The following is a 19,700-nucleotide window of genomic DNA, read 5'->3' on the forward strand; positions in this document are numbered from 1 at the left end:
TGCTTGGGATTTAAACCTTGTGTCAAAGTTTCTATCTTGTAGACCCTTTGAGCCTTTACATTCCTGCCAGTCAAGGCTCTTAACTTTGAAAACTGCTCTTCTTATGCCATTAACATCAGTCCGCAGGGTAAGTGAGTTGCAGGCTCTTTCATGCAAGCCTCGCCAGGGCTAAACCATAATTTCTGCCAAAGGTAGTCTGACTTTCATCTGTCGCAAAAGATAACACTCCCAACTTTCTACCCTCCTCCTCATTTGGGCAAAGAGGAAAAGAGGCTGCATAGGCTGGACCCAAAAAGGGCTCTGAGTTTTTATATTGCAAGAATGGCAAGACTTTGCCATGAATATGAGCTTTTTGTGGGATATACCAATCCTAAATTGGGACTAGCAGTAACTAAACAAACCATATCCCGGTGGATTACACTGGCTATTGGAGAGTGCTACAGACTTGCCGGAAAGGACCCGCCGAAGGGCTTTGAGCTTATTCCACGAGGGGCATGGCAACTTCTGCGGATCTTCAAAGGGTTGCCCTATAATTGATATTTGCTCAGCAGAAACTAGGGCGTCAATTCATAACTTTGTTAAGCATTATTGCTTAGACTCCTCTTCTTCTCAAGAAGGTCTTTTTGCTAAGGCAGTCCTTCATTCCATTCACGATAAATCCAAGTAGTACTCCCTCCTCCAAATTGTCACTGCTTTGGTAGTCTATCAAAGATGAGGAATACGTGGGAGGACACAATCCATTCGAAGAACAAGTTACTTACCAACTATTCCATATCGCCCCTCCAAGCCTAGCCCGCCGTTCAGTTTATGTGATTTAAACTCTGATTTTTTTCCGAGAGCTTGCGGTTTTGGGGTACGTCTGATCAATCCCTCAATTTGGTGGGAATGAAAAACGGAACTGAAGCCAACAGGTGCGGCTCAAGCGATTTGTACTGCTGGTGACGTTGATGCTTTACAGCAGCCTTCGAGGGACATCAACGCTATGACATCGAGCACAGTGCCCTCTGGTGTGGAATTTTTTTTTCCGAAGCAGCAAAGCTGAAGTTACGAATATCAAAGATGAGGAATACGTGGGGTGAACATCCAGTCTTAAGAACGTTACCGGTTGGTGAGTAACTTGTTCTTCTCCTCTGTGAAGTTAGTTAAAACATGGTTGTAGACCCTCGTGAGTGGAAGAAATTCCATAGAACAGGGTATTTGACCCATATGCGTTCTCTGTAGAGGGGCTCCCACACTCCTTTGTAACTTTGAAAATGTACATAGCTCGGTCTCCTAATAAGATTTTGTTGCTTGGAATATTGTGTGCCCTAGTTAACTAGTGCACAACAACGGCCTACATGCTATGTGCGGCCAGCCATATTGCATTTGCGGACTGCGTCATGGTGATGACTGTCATAATGAAATATAGCCCACTTCAAGTACTTAAACAGTAGAAACGAAGCATGCTGCACTTATTATGAAAGGCATCCGCCTTTTGTTCAAGAATATTGCTGGCCCTCTTTTGGCTCTGCAAATGCTTTACGTTTCTGTGTAACGTCTGTAGGTTGTCAGAAGGAGGACGTGGACATTCTGAGGACATGTTTCACAAGATTTTATTAAAGTAGAATGATAAGACCTAATTTTCACTATCACTATGGGTGGTCCCTGCCTGTGTAGCTAACTAAGGTTCTAGTAGGTTATTCGTGAATGTCCAAAGGAATAAGTCCGCTGTCCAAAACTAACCTAACTGGACCTACCACTGTGAAACCTTACTTAGGTCAGGAAAATAACTTCCTTCTCCTGAAGATACGTCTGGTACCAGTCTGTAGGATTCTTTATTACTACATAATCCTCAAATAGTCTCTCGTTATTTCTTGGATTAGTCTCTGTAGCTCTTCAAATGGACTATTAGCTTTTCCATCATTCTTGGGAATCAATTTCGGGGAATATTTTATAAGATCTGTATTCCTTGGTGCTGTTTTCAGCATATCCTTCGAAAATACTATTTCTCTAGTAGGCTTGTCCTCATGGGCAATTATAGTTCAGCTTATTCTGGCAAACTTGATTTTATACATTGTTCAACTGAATAGTTCCTCTGAACTCTGGCTCATAATGTTCTCTTTGTTTTATGTTATGTTCTTCTTGCACAGAATATCAGGTTTCATTCCCCTTTTCCCAGGGTATTGTTATCCACTGATATTTTATCTCAGCATTCAGATTTTCAAAATGCTTTCTCTTATATCACAACACTTTAAGTTCATCAGTTTCAAATGTAACTTTGTCTCCTGACTTCTGCTGGGACAAGTTGCTTGCACAGTATAATGACTCCCTCTTGGCCTCCCGTTATTCCTGTTCTACCCGTTTCATTTGTGAAGGAGAATGTCTCTGGGAGTCTTGTTTATCAGGAGCTTCTCTCTTGCTCTGTATCGCCGTCTTTTTATTTTCGGCAGCGTTTTCTTCCTTGTGTTTTCTCTTCAACGTGCGGCGTCTCTGTGTTCCGCTGAGTGACCGGACACCCTACTGCTGTATGCTTTCGGTTGTATCATGGTTTGTGAATGGGCTGTCCACCATGGATCCTTTGTGGTGTTGTCACCACCTTCTTCTGGGCTTGTGCCCTTTTGGCTTCTCATGCTGGGGATTCGCGCTGGGGATCGCTGTGGCTCTGGTGATCCTTTGTTCAGTATTGTGTGAGTTTGAACTTTGCGGGCTTCCCGGCTCACACCTCCTCCGCCTTCTCCAGGTGTTACGCGGCTTGGGGCCTTCCCTTGCCGGCGTATGCATTCCTCTCTGTTGCTTGTCGAGTACACGCTATTCAACGTACCCATCCCAGTTGAATGGATATTTCGATTTAAAGGGGCATGTTCTTTTTCTATGTGATAAGCTATTGTGTTTCTTCATCTCAGTCTTTAAAGTCGTTTAAAGGTCGCTGGTATTTTAGAGCATCCCATGTAGGCCACGGTATGCACAGCTTTAGGGAGTTCCTCACAGGAACGGGAGTCCTTGTACCCTAAGGTGGAGTCTCTCCTGGGTGAGGTCCCACTTGCCTCGTCTCCTAGGGAGGCTGTTGTGGAGCGGGCTCACTTCCCTAGCTTCACAGGAGGAAGTTACTAATTCCTTGGATTTGTCACACTTCCGAGAGACATAGTATGAATGCTAAGCCAATACAAAACCAGCAATAAGGGAGCCAGGCTTGCATAAATGGGGTTGTGTTGTCAGCAACACTGTTGTTGCCAGAAGATTGCACTGTCGTCTTGAAGACCGTCACTGGCTGCAGTCATCTAGACCTACTGGCGCACAGATCATCACTGGAGCCTTGGTCTGCCAGCATCATTGGGCTACCCGGAGACCCTCACTGCCCGCAGAGTTTTGCTTTGCCACCCAAGGTAAAAGGGGGGTCAGTGTCAGCTGTGTGGAGTGAGACAGAGAGGGAGGGGACTGAGTACGTACAGGCCAAGGCCCGCATGTTCCTTTTACAAACATCCTGGTCATTTGAAGTGGGAGACCACCCCTGTTGAATATTGCACTTGGAAGCAGTAAACCCATGACGAAGCACTGTATGCATGCTACATGACTACAGCAGAAGTAGACGGTAGTAGCAGGTGAGCGGCATTGATCCACTTTTCTCACAGGGTGGTCACCATCCACCTTGTGTTTTTGGGGTTCAGAGTAAAAGTTGTTTCTCCCTTCTGCTGCGTTAATTGTTTAGCAAGTTTTTAAACCTTGACCACAATAGCAAAGCAAATAATCTGTGTGAAAAAAATATCTTCAATTGGCGTTTTTTGCTATGCAGGGACTAGAATGTATTTTTTTGGTTTAAAAGCTACCCACCACCTTTTAAGGTGCGCAGCTTTTAAACTGAAGAATCTGTTTAAAAATAGTTCCAGCCGAACAGATGTTTTACACAACTTCTTATTCTGTTGCCCTGTGGACCTATGGGGTAAAAATGGGCCTGGCAAACTGCTGATCGGTGTTGCAGACTTGACCTCTGCATTTAAGCAAACTTTAAGCAAACCTGCCCATTTGATTTGTTTTTCGTGTGTTGATGGTTCATTTTCTGTAAATGAAATGGGCATTTGTTCAATGCACTTTCTTCAATTAGGAAACGCCAGCTAAATGACATTTATATATTTAACTTCGATGTGTTCATTTGTTCATTTATGTGACCTCCCTTCCAATTGCATATGTTCTAAGATGTGTCGGGTAAGGTTAAGGGAGTTAAGTGGTACTTGTAATATGTGTTTGCCTGTCGCCATGTTTTTCGTTTCTACGAAAATTGTGCTTGCCAATATGCTCTGAAAAGTTGTAATATTCAAATATGGAAGCTCCCACTAGGAGTTACTGTCATTAAAAGGTATATGGCATTGCAGGTCATGTTTCTTCAATTCATACCCATGTTCTTTTAATACAAAATAAATGATGTTTGATGACATGCAGTTTATGGGCAGAGTGCATTTCTCTTAGGTCGAGTAGATTAAGTCACTCGTTTTACAGGGCTAGCAGAATTTGAAAGATGTTTCTAGACCTGCATATGTTTACCTAATGTTTTTCCACTGTGTTGCACTTCTGCGGATGGTATAGGGGTCTAATTGCTGACTGAATGCTTGCAGATCTGATATTGCCTCAGCAGCAAGGCCATCTTAAGCACTTTTGGGGCCCAGGGCACAGACCTCTTTGGGGCCCTCCTCCACCGTACGAAATTAATTAATGAATGAATGAAGGGATCCAGAATATCTGATCATGCCCACCGTCACCTTCACAACCCATGGCTTGAAATGCTGCCTCGCAGAAATCAAAATGAGCCGTAGTGAATGCACACACTATGTATACCACAGTGAACACAGAAAGCATTACAGGATGAATTGATTAGAGCAGAATGTATTAGTCAACATGAGAGGCAATAGGTTTAGCGCCTCAGTAGTATGCCATAAAATGTCCTAACTGCTATTTAAGTTTGGTGAATAAAGGAAACTGACTTCTTTAGCTCAGGCAGCCTTGTGTGGCCCCCCTACAAGGTGGGGGCCCGGGGCAAGTGCCCCTTTTGCCCTCCCATAAAGACGTCTCTGCTCAGCAGGCCACTCGACATAAGCATTGTATGGCCGATGCGCGTATTGAATTTGTCAGCTCATCTTCTCTTGCTTCAAAAGTGCGCCTACATTCCTGACAGACTTTAGTAAATTAAGGTGTAAAACAGTGAAAGGTCACGCTGGTGCAGACCCTCGATTACAATCACTGATTGCTCAGGATTCCCAGGTCTCCAATTTAGCCACACCCTCTCTAGCCTGTTCCTAGATGAATTAGGGGGGCGCAGGGGACACATGCAAAATATAGATGGTGTACCCGAGTTCAGGAATAGACTCGAGATCCCGGATGTTTGAGTTACTGCATGATGCATATTTTTGCACAACGGCATGGCAGCTCATTAAATGGCAACGTCAGCATGTCTCGGGACTGGATGGGTAGAATCTGGTTTCCATTTCCTCTGACCACACACCTTGGTTGTCTCAGCCTTTTCTTCCTTTGGAAGATTAAAGCACCTGTGCTTCATCTCTTTAATCATTGCAGCTCTTTACTGATCATAATTAACTCCTCCAGGTGTGTTTTTTTCCAGATGGCTAATCGGGGAATAGGGAAAATTCCCTCGGCTTGGATTATCCACGTAGGTCAAGGGCTTCAATGCTCTGATTACGTACCGGTAATCTTCATTACTCCTAGTCCTACTCTTCCTCGTCACAGTACTTACTTCATGAGGCCCCTGCCTCCGACACAAGACCTTCTTCTATTTCTTTAAATTCCTATAACTCCTCCCCCACATCCACGTCACTCAGTTTCATATTACCAAGCCAGAGCATGGGACCTTCCCTGCAGGGAGGGTGAGGAGGGTCGTCAGTACTGTGACGAGGAAGAGTAGGACTAGGAGTAATGAAGATTACCGGTAAGTAATCAGAGCATTACCTCCACGTCCACTCTTCCTCGTCCCAGTACTTACTTCATGAGGTATACCAAAGCAGCAACGGGGAAAAGGTCCCAATGAGAAACAGAGCTAAAAACAGTGCAGCAAACACACCCACAATAACTCTTAATTCACATCCCCACAGATAAAACTCCAACCACGAAGGAACCAACCCCCCGAGTGGGAGAAACTCAACCCATAGCGGTTGATGGAAATCCCTAGACCAGCCAAGGCGGCAGCCATACAAATCTCTTGCAGAGAAAAACCCTCCTTGCATTGGCCCAGGAAGCCGCCAAACCCCTGGCGGACCGCCCCTGATCGTGCGCAGGCACAGGCAGGCCAAAAGCCATATAGGCACTGGGATCACAACCCGGAACCATCGGAAAATGGAAACCACAGATGCGTTTTGCCCAGCCCCAGCCGGACCACAAGCAATCAGAAGACTATCAGATTGGTGGGAAAAAGCAAACCTAGCCAAATACTCCAACACGTCCCGCCGGACATAATGTTAAGCCAAGCCACCTCCTCATGCATTCTCGGATCATAAAAGAAGTCAGGGAGAACCAGATCCTGAGAGGTATGAAAACCGAGATACAACTTAAGGGAGGAACTTCGGACCACACCTCAGCAGCACCGAGTCTGGCAGCACCCTCAGGAAAGGAGGGTGACATAAGAGCGCCACAATCTCCCCAAGCCTACGGGCAGAAGCGAAGGCAATAAGAAAAGCAGATTTCAGTGTAAGATGTTTGATATCAATCTCGGAAAAGGGCTCAAAAGGAGGCCCTTGAAGGAACCGTAATACAAGAGGGAGATCCCAAGGGGGAAGCCCTTTATCAGAACACCTTCAGAGTGGAGGGTCTAAGAGCATCCATTATGTACTCAACTACAGGATCTGAGAACCCCTGAGATGTCAACCTAGACTGAGCAATAGCCACACTGCCCATTGCATCCAGTGGATTTCCAACCGCAGATCCCCTTGAAGGGGACACGGCCACCTTGGAATCAGCCAAGGTTCCTAGGACCGAAGCTCCAACAGAGAGGGGAGCCAACTCCGGCGGGACCAGAACTGAGCTAACAACAACACAGTCACCCTGGACACTCTGATGCGCCAAACTACCCGGGGCAGAAGGGGAATAGGCGGAAAGGCATAAAGGAAGACCCCAAGGCCACTGTACAGAGAGGGCATCCATTCCCCAATCCCCCCGGCCTGAAACCGAGAGCAGAAGAGGCAAACTTCTGCTGAGGCCGGGGATGCAAACAGGTCTAGAACCGGGACCCTAATCTGATACAGGTCACTGCAAAGACCTGGGCCAACAGGACCAGTTCCGCTGAGGAGTGAAAACCGGCATCTGAGAAGATCCGCTTGAACATTGCCCACCCTTCTGATACGTGAGGCCACCAGAGACACCAGATGAGATTTCTCCCAGGTGCCTATCAGCGCTGCCAGAGCATTCAAGGAACAGCCGGAACCCCTTTTGCAGTTGACATATGCCAAGGACGTCGTATTGTCCGATCGGATCAAAACCGCCGACCGTCCAGCAACTCCTTGTAGTACACCAGAGCTTGGACAATGGCACAACTCTTGCCAATTGGATGATCGCCGGCTCTCCCCAGATCTCACAACCCTTGACCTGAGAGGACCCCCAATGTAGACCCTTTCTGCTGGCGTCGGTAGTAAGAGAGGCCACAGGAGGATGGACCATGCACACCTCAGCCTGTAGACCTGAAACCCCCCGCCACCACAGCGGGGAGACTCGCAGCGCTGGGGACACCGAAAACACAACTACGAAAGCCGAGACGTCGGAAACCAGTGGGAGAGACCAAGGATTGGCTACCATTACATTAATGTGAAAAGACTTCAATATAAAACATTAAGACTTGGCTACCACACGTTTTGTTAAGTGTGGGTATTTTGCTCGGTTGTTTATTTTGACTTATTTTCTGGTTTTGTTCTTTTTTTCCCCGACCCCAAAGCTCTGTACACAACAGAGCCCACAAAAACGCATCTCACTTACTATGAATGTTTTCTAAAACGGGTTATTGAGTACATAACTGGATTTTACTAGATAGGATTAGAGCTCTGTCAGTAAACCTCAGTAACAACATCAACATGCAGATTTTTGCTGAAAAAATAAGCTCAGTTTGCTGTATTAAGAACACATTCTCCTCTGCAGATAAGTTTATGTACAAGAGGTATACCTGTAACTAAAATGCAAATGTTGATTATAATAGAATTTTTGTCTCTTCTTTTACATGGACAATCCTAGTGGTTAATATTGTTCTGAATCTTGTTGCTCTATATACTATGGCAAAGTTTAACATGAAAAGTCTATTCTACTTAAAGATGTGAATATGATTCTTTTCCTCTTTTACCATATGTAAATAAATACATGTTCCCTGAGTAATAAAGGTACAAAAAGAATGATTTAATTTGCTTTATGATCTATAGAGAAATGCGAGTTCATGTTTCAGTTCTTGTAGGTTTGGAATAGGGTGATTACTAGTTAACACTACAGTTCCTTAGAAATATCACATTCTACATTTTCAGAATGGCTTAACTTTTGAACGGCGGTAACCACCCCCCTTGTTATACACGAAGGAGTCAAGATGGCCATACCAGCAGGAGAGGGGAAAAATATCAAGCACAGTCCTCCCCTCTCCTTACCTTCCCCCAGAGAATGCAGCTAACATCCGGTGCATCCTGTGCTGTGTGTGTCTGAGGAGCGGGTGGTATGTGACATGCCTGCGACAGAACAAAGCCCCCGCACTTTCAAAGACTCTCTGCCACTGTCACCCCACGACAAGAAGCAGAGAGGCCACACAACAAAAGGGAAGGCTAGCCCATACTGCCAAGTGCTTGCCATCATTTCCAATAAAGATGTGTATACAGAGCACGAGGAAAAGGCCTGTCGAATCAAGATGGCCAAAACAGGAGGAGAGGGGAAAAACATCAAGCCCAGTCCTCCCCTCGGGCCATGCAGGACCCGGGACACAATGCTCACGCTGCGGTCCGGAGTCCAGCAAAGAACCGAGCGAGGCAATCCCGCTCAACTGTGACCCCAAGCCCCGCAGGTGGCCCAGGAGCAGCGCCGCACCTAAGGGAGCCGAGGGCCCCGCCACACAGCCCCCCCCAGGGGGCCAGCAATCGGTGCTCCCCGGTGCCCCGCACCGGGAAGAAAAAGTCCAACCTGCCGGAGGCAGGAAAAATTAAACTGAGTGACGTGGATGTGGGGGAGGAGTTATAGGAATTTAAAGAAATAGAAGAAGGTCCTGTGTCGGAGGCAGGGGCCTCATGAAGTAAGTACTGGGACGAGGAAGAGTGGACGTGGAGGTAATGCTTCCATGGCCTGCCTCCCATGCCTTATTTTATCAATGGTACGTTTGGGGGTGGAGGCAAAACTATGTGCGAATCTCAGTCGGACATTTGTGTCCTCGATATCACCATACCTTACAAGCTTATTGTTAACTGGTGTACCTTTTGGTTTTGGCGCATTTTGGTGGTGGAACCACCAAAATAGTGCCAAAACATTGCTAATGTAAAGAAAAGGGGAGTTTCGGAGCAGTGTATGGCGTTGGCATGGCAACTTGCAGATACCTGGACGATGAAATGGCCGAAGCGCCATTTGGACTGAAATCCTTTCGCTCAGGTCTGACGGCATGCTGCTGTTGTTTTGGAAGCTGCACTTAACTATACGCCCTTTTTTTATCATTTGTATGCAACAATGTATTTCTCCCTTAAACTCCTGTTGGACTATGTTTAAAGTCTGCAAAGTGATCTAGTTCTTGCAAGTAGACAATGGCACTGTAGCCATGGGTTGGTGCGCGGCCATGCATCACCGGGGTGGATTTAAGTGATGGTAGGGATCTGGCGACTGTGGGCGGCGGTTGTCATGACTCCTCTTTGAGCCAGTACCTTTTTTTTCCTTTCTTTGCCATTGTACTTTTACCTAAAGAAAGCTAGTTGTTGACTTTTTCAAAGGAGCAGCTAACAGATTGGCTACCCACACGACTCTCATTCATTTAATTGGTTGACTGACCTTGGAGCCCTCCCTCTGGAGCAGCTAACGAACGGTAGGCTGCTGATACGATATTCTTATGTTGTCTCTAAGCACTGTCAGGCCAGCCTGCATAGTCGGGAGCTGAAGGCCAGCCTTCCCTGGAGTGCTGGTGTTTACGCCCCACTTCAGGCCTGGGGGAAGGTGTGTGACCTCCGAGCCCTCCAGCTACTGTACGATGAGGTGGGAGACAACAGCCCACCTCTCGCTGTTCTGCCACATATTCCCTGCGGTTTATAGTGACTATTTCAAATTACATAATTTTGAATGCCAAAATGTCGAAAAAATTATACCTAAAAAAAAAAAAATTTCGAATGTCTTTTTTTTAAAACATGTTTTGTTTGAAATGTGGGGGTTCCCCCTCCAATCCCCCCTTTTTATTTGTATTTTTTTAAACCCTTTTTTTTTTTACTCGCGACACAAAAAAAACATGTAAATTAAAAAATAAGACATTTGGAAAAAAAAATTTAGGTATAATTTTTTTTACATTTTTGTCATTCGAAATTATTTTTTCGACATATTAACTGGATACCATTCCCTGCCGGCTTCCGTGACAAAATAAAGAGAGACTGCATATCAGGGAAAGAAAGTGAGCAGGTATGATGGTGTAAGAGTTACCACTTAACGTAACGTCTCTGTAAAATGTGCAATTAATGTACAAAGGCAAACGCACGCAAAGGAAAGAAAAGTGGCATATAATTCTGTTGACAACGTTCTATTTCAGAAGATGCAAAATCAAAAAATGTCTTTTAATTAAAAAGACATTTGATCTATCATTTGTAGTTTTAAAGTTTTTACCACAGATTCACAACTCATCACACTACATAGGCTTGTAAAAAGCATGGGTTATATCATTGCTATTCCCAAGAACACAATTGCCAAAGTGTGAGATTTGATGATGTGCCATTGTAAGTCATGTTATTCTGCTGTGATGTGCGCAAAGGATCAATCGACATAAATAAATGCGAGCGTGGATCTAGCACAGTAAGTGACAGCCAGGTATCACCTATGACCCCACATCCTCTCTCTCTCTCTCTCTCATATATTTCTAAAACGTTTGCAACGACGAAAATGATGGGGCTGCCTCCTGGGAATTAGTCCTGTTCTATAATGATGTAGCTGCAATTGTGGGGCATCTGGGATGCGTGCCGGGGGCGTCATTTCACCAAAAAGCCAGAGGTAGCGGACGTGACATCGCATGACCCTTGACCTCTGATGACATCACAGGAAGTGCTGTCATTTGACCCACCCCAAAGTGATATCGCAGGAAGTGATGGAACACGACCTTTCACCCCTTGACAAAACAGGAAGTGGCATCACATAGCATTGTTCCTAAGTGCACTACAAAAAATATGGTTACGATATCACTATAATGTGATGTACATTTCATACAAGAAAGGATCGCCATATGTATTGGTAGGATCAGTGTGCATAGGCACATATTACCAAATTACTGTGAATGCAAGCAGACGACAAAGGCCAAATAATAATTGTGTTATTATATAGCACTTACGCGTAAGCGCTTTATATAGATAAAACAATATCACCCAATATCACCCAACCTGTGTTGGTACTCATTAATCAACAACACAAAAGGTTGGATATCTACCCCACCATCAATTTTTCATAAGCAACAAGAAATTTCACATAAAAGACCACCACATGGGAATGTCCTCAGATTTGGTATCCTCCCACACATATTCAATTGTGAGACCCAAAGTGTAAGGGTGCATACAAAGAAAGACAGTAGCATCGATCTGAAGGCTAAGCTGCCCCTGTACTCCCAAACACGCTAGAAAGCGCTGGTGTGCCGCTTATCTAATAGATACAGAAAACGTAAAGGAAATTGCTATCAATTCTAGTATGCACCTATCAAGCGTGGTTCAAGATGGATCTCGCATCAGAATAGGACACACTAGGTACATATAAAGTGTATCCCTAAAAAAGCAGTAAACATTGGGCAAGATACTTTAGCACAATCACATCCCTTATGTCAGTCTACTTCTGGTAACAGTACATCTTTATTTGCCTGTCGAAGTTGACTAGGAGATGTTAAGATAAAAAATGACATGGGTCATTAGATTCCGAAAATAGTATATGGAAATGTTTTCCAACCCTTATGTATTGAAAGCCTAAGAATGTATATTCATTCTAGGGGAACTCAAGAGTGAGTTGGAGACAAGAAATAGCCCTTTCCTCAATACGATGGAGTGCCAAGAGGGGCACCCACCCTGGTGTGGAAAGGAGAACCAACAGTTGTTGAAGGTTCTGTGTCGACCCGTTTCAGTGGTATTTTACAAAAGTTTACCCACTTTCTTCAGGACAGTCTTCTTTATAGGAGTCAATAAGTATTTGCAAGGACAGCAGAGAAAGGCAACAAGGATGAATTGCTGGTTGCTCGAATCCTCCTTTAGGGTATTGCTGTGTAGTTCATGAAGTGAAGGCAGTGGTCCTGTAAGTGGTATGGGAGAATCATGGGTCGCTGCGTTGTTCCTTAGGCAGCAAGGATGAATGGATAACAGTGCTCCACTCCCTCATGGATCAATTGTCGCGTATCTCTGTTTAACACGCTCTGAGCCTCTGGATATACAGAGCCGTATCTTGTGAACATCACATAGTTCAACTGAAGAATTCTTATGCAGCATAGAACATTGGAAGTCGTATTTCTTGCGGCATCCACAGAACAATGTTGTGCGGGCCTCGTGTATTTCAAGAAGAAGATGATCCCTCTTGTTGTGCCAGATGAAACACGGAACGTCGTGTTTCTTACGGCGTCCCGATGCCTTTGTTGATCCTCCCGAGAGTGTTACTCCTTGTCGTAACGTTCGGAAGCTGGCGTTCCTCAGAAGGATGAAAGTCTGAGTTGAGGTGTTGAAGAACAGACTAAACCAGTGACTCACCCCTGTGAAGTGTGTCTTAAATAAACCTTTAAAGAGTCTAGCAATTATTTGTATAGACACATTATTTGGTATTCCTATTCTTTTTTATTTAGGGTCAGTGATGAAAGTGTTAGACTTGTGGCAGCCCTGTTCTTTTTTTATTTTTATTGTTTTTATTTATTTATTTTTAAAGATGCCTGTTTTATTTTTTTAGGGGTAGCAAGGGAAACCTCAGAGGTCGCAGTTGCGACCCCTAAATGACATCCCTGATGCGTGCTTTGTTGTCTTTAAAGGACGGCATTCGGAGGGATTGCTGTGCGCAACTGAATGCTTTTTAATATGTCTCCTGTTTATGTTCGGAAAGAGACATATTTTCAATTTTATGTTTGCTGACTAGATCATTTTTTAATTATCTTGTAATGATGCTGTCTGAAGTAATGACAAGGGATTTTCAGCTCGCCTCGTGACCAAAATATATTTTTTTAAAACTGTCGGGCTTCGTTTTATGTCAAAGGCTTCAAAGCTCTTTAAACAAAGAGCCTTTAAATGAATTTTTCAGCAGGGTATAGAAAAATAAGTGGCAAAAAATATTCTTTTCATTTAAATGATAGTTTGAGCTCATTCTAGACACCGATTAAGCATGAGTGTGAGTGAAGTCTGTAAAAATATATATATATAGGTTCCATACATTACAGCTCGTTTGTAAAAGGAAATGCATGCTTTTGCCTATTTTCAGGCCAGCATGGTGGTAGTAAAGGGCTTAATTTTAGGAAGATGCCAGGCTGCTCGTGGAAAGCACCCATGTTTGTACTGTCACGTTGCTCGTTGATTTAAGGTGCGCACCTTTTAATATATGGTTAGTACGTGCAGTGTCGCGTATCACTTGTCAATTTGGCTGACTGTGTTAGTTAATGATCGATTCGGGTCCCTTTCTGTGTTGGAGTTTGTGGTGTTTGTACAGGAAAGGCTTGGGTTCAGGTGTGTTTATTTTTTTTTAATTTAATATTCAAAAAGAAGATATATTTAACCAGTGTATATACCATACAAATAGGACTAAGGCTAATGGTTCATAAAGTTTCCATATAAAACATATTTTTATTTAATTTTAACAATCTTAAAAATGATCATATTACATAAAACTCAAAGTCAAACACGATATGTAAAACAAATAAAACATACACTTTACAGAACACAAGAAAAACACATACTGTGGGTTGATTTTCAATACTTGTGACTCTCCTCCGTGCAAACTTTCACACTGGACTATTTAGTAATATTCTAAGATGTTATAAGTGTATTTTTGAAACCCAACTTGTACAAGTTTCTGTCCTTAAAACACAGACAAATATAGGACATTCATCAGGGGTAAAATTGCTTGTGTAGGGATGGTGATAAAAGTTTTCCTCTCCTACCACTCTCTTTTTGCCACTTCTTTTAGCAAAGACGAGCCCTGTAGGTAAAGACAAACCTGTTACCAAATTTATTTATTGAATTTTAGATATTATTATTAGATTTCAAAATCGCACCCCGATCCACCTAGGGTGCTAAAGTATGTTACTAACTTACATACCTCTTAGATTGTGGTAGATAATTCCACAGTCTTGAACCAATGAATCGGTAATGATAGGAGCGATTTCCTATTCAATTAGGGAAGATCCCTCCAACCTCTTTATTCTGCAAACAACAAACACAGAAAAATACAAAATAAAAACTGTTTAGACCTGTGTAAAATAGTTCTTATTTCTTTCACTGGGTCATTTTATCTACAGATGAAACAGGTGGGTTCTATTCATGTAGGATGTATGTTGACCATATAAATGGGTCATGTAATAGAGGCTCTGCGTGATTCTATAAAAATAAACAGACACGCACAAAGAGGTGTCAAAGCCTAACAATAGTGAGTATGGTCTCGCATCCAAAAGCTAAAAAATATAATTTTAGAAAGGCAGTAGATATATTTATTCAGTCCTAAAGATACAGTGGGGATTTGTCCAAACATGAGTATTAAGCAAAATAGGCAGGTTGGAAATTTGTGTAGAAATGGCATGCGGCCAATGTTGCCAAATAAAGTAATTAACATCTGACAGTGCTAATTATGATCTAGCATCTCAGTGTTAAAGAATGCGTATGTATTTAGAATGCATCTAAGAGCAGTTAATATTATCTTAACTTTCTAGCTCAAACAACTGCAAACAATTTGTCATTCCATTTATATAGATTTGGAGTTTTGTTGGAGCTAGGGTTTGAAAGGTAAAAAATATTACCAAAAGTTTACGCAAGAACGGCTAACCACAACCATTCTTACGTGCAAATCCAAATCTCTAAAGGGTCACCAAGTCCAAACACCTTCCGTGTGCCATTGGATGTTTTCAAAATGGCCGTTATAAATATTACGTGTGTGACGCGATGATGTCACGCGTATCGCAATGACACCATGACGTCACGCACTGTCGCAATTACCTCATCGCGTGATCGCGCAGTGACGTATGTGTTCCTGTGTTTACACATCGTGTGGCCATACAAATGGGAAAAGGCGGGACAATACTCAACCCTACTCCGACCACCCACTCTACCCGTTCTGTTCCCCCACCCACCGTATCCCCTCTCATCCTGCCTCTCACACTCTCGCTTTATTTCTTGCCCTTCACCCTATCACTCGTATTTCCTGTTACTCATCAATGCCACCCTCTAGCAATGGTGTCCTCCTTTGCTCTATTCCATGTCTCATTCCCATTCTATTGCACACCTACATCCCTTATCGCATCCTCCTTTGAAACTTTGCACTCTCCTCCTTACACCATGGTGCCATGCAACATGCAAAGAACAGCAGTTAACGCCAAAACTATTGGCATTGCCAATTGCTTGTTTTCAATGCAGGGGAATAAATAGGTCAGCAGCCAGATAGATCAGTGAAGGAAGCGGCTGCTTCAGAGATCCTTACTGCCTCTGAAGTTCTCAGTCCCGAATCCTTACATGGTTTTGCCTTTCATCCACTTGAGGTTGATAATAGTATCCACTTTCGTGATATACAACTTAACACTTGCCATCCACCATGCTATGAAGTTGCAAAAATTGCTGTAAGCAGTATGTGAAAACTATTTACAAGTTATGTATAATACCTACTGCGTTTGCACTGCTTTCTTCTTTTTGGTGGTCTGTATGTTACTCATTAACGGTGACAAATGCTGCATCTTTAAATACAAGCTCCTGTTCCTTCTAGGTGCTACGGGGAAATCTGTATAAAGAGACGTGGTAGCTCAGTGGGCTGATGGTCTAGTGTGAGGTTCTTGGTGGCCTTTGGTTTGCAGGTTCGAATCCCAGGGAGACCTCTCGTCCAGTCACTCTCATAAATTAGAGGGGATATGTACCAGTAAAACTATGTTACACACGGCGACCAAGCAGACTCCGGTTGACACCACAGTTATGTTGCACTAAAACTGTGGCAGGGGCTACTAGGGCAGCAGTAGGCTAACTATGCTTGTAGTCTACCTTGACATTGATGCTTATGATGTGCTAGATACATATCTTGTTTGGTCTTATGGTTCTAGCATGAAATTGTGTTTCCGTCAGTCATCTTTCACTTATGTTCTCTTCCTTCGTCTTACTTTGGATGGGTAAATGCATTTCTCTACAGCCAAGGTTTTCTCCTGCATGCTATTTGCTATCAATTATATAGAGGTGAGAATTGGTAGGAAGCTGTTGGACTCCTGGCAACTTTTCCCTAAGGAAAGGCTAGCGGCCAAGTCCATTACACCTCTTCGGTTCCTCATAACTGGAACGAGAAATCCATTGTAGAGATCTAAGTGTGACCGGATGCTCACTGATTTGGGTGCCAGGGATTTGCTCAGCCTTCCCTTCTTCAGGGGTATATGGATGGTGTACCATAAACTGGGCAAAGGTATTCTCTTCTATAATTGTCTCTTAAGCTTTACACATGTGAATGTGTTGTTACAAGTTGCCAAGATATTTGTCACTGGCCGTGGGTTATGGTGGTCAGTGGTTTGCTGGTGGAAAATGTGTGTACCTGCCAAACCTTATCGTGAGTTTGACTGTTAGCTTGTAACTTGAATTCATGACCCCAAATTCTGGGCTTCTGCGCCCCCTTATAGCTCTTCAGTTGATGTTCTGGGCTTGCAACTCCAGACAGGTTTTCAGTATACAGGTGTAGTATTCCTATCGAGTGCCTTTAGACGCTTTCAATGGGAGGGGGGGCTGATTAATTCAGGGCAGGATGATTTAATAGCTCGTTGGGCTTTTGCACCTGTTGTATATATCCCCACATTATGCAGGGATGGTACAAAAAGTGAGGAAATTACCAAGAGACTATCGGGGCTCCCCTTCCAGATATTGTTCCTCATTCGGTTCTGTTAATTGTGCTTGATAGTTCAACCCTTAGCATTTTCTTTCTTCTCCGGTATCTCATTGTTAGAGACGTTCATGTTGAATATGAATGTGCCATGTTTGTAATCCCTCAATTGCTGTATGCTTGGGATATATCATTGTGGTGTGCCAATTTACAGTCCCTGCTAAAAGGCACAGTCAAATCTATTCAGTCACACTCCTGGGGTGAATGCAGTCTGTAGGGTACCCATAAGGGGAATGGGGGAGAGAATTAGACTCTCGGCCTTGGAAAAATGCAACTAGGTTGGTATACTCTGGGTAGGGTGTATGAGTGCAGAGGTTGCTCGCCTCTTCCCAAGTTTACCTTGTGCTTTAGAAAGAGTTCCTAAGGCATCGCCCTTGCCAGGCTGAACTAGGTGAACTAAAATGTGTGAACGATTCTCATTCCTACTAAAGGGTCAGATGTTTCCTTCTACGGATGAGCACTGGTGTACGATCAGGGTCACGGTCATTCATTTTCCAATATTACCCTCCATCTCCAATAGCGTTCAGTGACTGTCCAGACACAGACCTTGTATGATCCGTTTTCAAAGGTGGTCCACCTGTCTCTAGCACAGCCTGATATCGCTTATCTTGTCTGTTGCTTTCTAGTAATGTATTGCTCATGTGTTCTTGAAACTGTTAAGGACTGGACAAGCCCAGCGACCAGTGAGGGTAACTGTTCCCTAGAGCGTCTTGCAGTGGTACAGAATTGTGCAGTCTAATTTGACATAGCTATGTAAAGCAGTTCAGTTCAGGGAGGGAACATGCTACAAAATGCTGAAAGTAATGTTATGAGTTGTCAGCCCTATACCATACTATTATATCCCTTCTAGATGCATACGTTTATTAATACCTGTTCAGGGTAACAGCACCTTGTTCATTCATTTGTGCTCTCTATATCACTGAGGATCTGCATCGCTGTCTACTACCAAGATTGGATACAGATGAGATTCTGGCAAGATCCATCTAGGTTGCTAGGCTCTCATCTCCAATGTGCTGTTCTTCTGCCCCCTTGTTTAGGAGTAGTGGAAAATACAGACAAGGAAAAGACGTGGCTTTATATTCCTCTAAGGGAATAGGGGAACATTCTAGACATTTTAGGCAGCTTTATTTGTTTCTTTTGGGAAAGGCACAGAGCCTTCATTAGTAAGGACTGTGATGAGTCGCCTGAACTACGAGTAATGATGATTACTCTGCGTTATCAGCCATTTTTCATGTGTACGATTGTTCTATTGAATTACTTAATCTTAATTCACTTCAATGGAATTACTAAACTGCAAAGTAATATATATGCATATTTGGGAGTAAGAGGTGGGTGGGACGGGTAGGAGTTGGGTGGGAGATGGGTTTAGGGAGTCTGAACCCGCATTATTGGAATAAAAGCCACAAAATATGTTCATCGAAGTGAATTACCACAAAAAATGTTTCCTAATATTTTTTATGAAGGATCGTTCAAAGGTTAATGGCATTGCAGAATCTTTGTAGAGAAGGTTGTGTTGAAAAGATCATGAAATTAATAAAGGGGGAGCTGTTTGGGTTCTTTAAGTGCTGGTTTGAACAATAAAATAGCATTTATCTTTATTGAAAGCTAGTAACAGGAGTTCTTTTGAAAAGTGTATTATCTATCAACACCCACATGCAATTACAAACATGTGTTCTGACAATGCCTACCCTCGCTGAATGTGTTTTTGACATGACCTGATGGTTTTCTTTTTCTTTTTTGTTGCAGATATTGTAAACAAAAGAATGGTTCACTTCATTTTACTGCATGAGGATGTTTCTTTGCAATATTTCATCCCTGCAGTTGCCTGAACAATGGTCTAATCTGGCTATTACTTTACTATCAGAATGGACTCTGCTACAATGCTGGAAGTTGGGAAAGAGAGTTTATTTTGACCCTGCTACTTCACTGGATCCATTTTATAGAAGCCATGAAACATTCCGTTTTGGTTGAACATTTCTTCAACGTGTATTTTTGCTATTATGCCTGTGAAATTATACATGTATGTAAACAATAATTTTGAAAAAACAGTGTTATAACTTTATTTTTTATTGGTGAAGCAGGTGAGATTGGGCGAGGGGGGGAATTAAAATGTAATCTAAAATGGATTTAATGGGAACTTTATTTAAATCACCCCATACATTGTCAGTATTCTAGGTATGCATGTTATTTACATTGCACAAATCTAACTAAGAAGAGTTGGTATGCTGTACAAAGTTAGACTCGCTTTACAAGAGAGACACATGTCATGGCAGTCTCCTAGTGTGCACAGGTCTAGACACTTTGAAGGTGCCTGGTCCTCTGAGAACAACTCCCTGAACATCAGGGTCTTCAATTATTTCCTGAAATATACTGTATATACTATGCTAGCGTGGCTGATACCATATATGTTGATTTACATTTACAGCAGAGAATGGAAAAGTATTATATCGAATAAGCTATGTTTCCACAGG

The 19,700-nt window shown here is 43.2% G+C and overlaps 1 protein-coding gene across 3 annotated transcripts in view; it reads left to right on the plus strand.

Moving 5' to 3' along the window:
* Positions 1-19,280, plus strand: part of HUS1 (HUS1 checkpoint clamp component) — an 818,999-nt gene extending 799,719 nt beyond the window's left edge. For all 3 annotated transcript variants that reach the window (XM_069613330.1, XM_069613331.1, XM_069613332.1), the window contains one exon: positions 18,976-19,280. In XM_069613330.1, coding sequence (XP_069469431.1) covers positions 18,976-19,058 — 83 coding nt within the window. In that variant the 3' untranslated portion in view covers positions 19,059-19,280. The remainder of the gene's footprint in view (positions 1-18,975) is intronic.
* The last annotated feature ends 420 nt before the right edge of the window (positions 19,281-19,700 follow it).

Source organism: Ambystoma mexicanum, chromosome 5p (genome assembly GCF_040938575.1).
Source record: "Ambystoma mexicanum isolate Mex_15411 chromosome 5p, UKY_AmexF1_1, whole genome shotgun sequence".
Lineage (NCBI taxonomy): Eukaryota > Metazoa > Chordata > Amphibia > Caudata > Ambystomatidae > Ambystoma > Ambystoma mexicanum.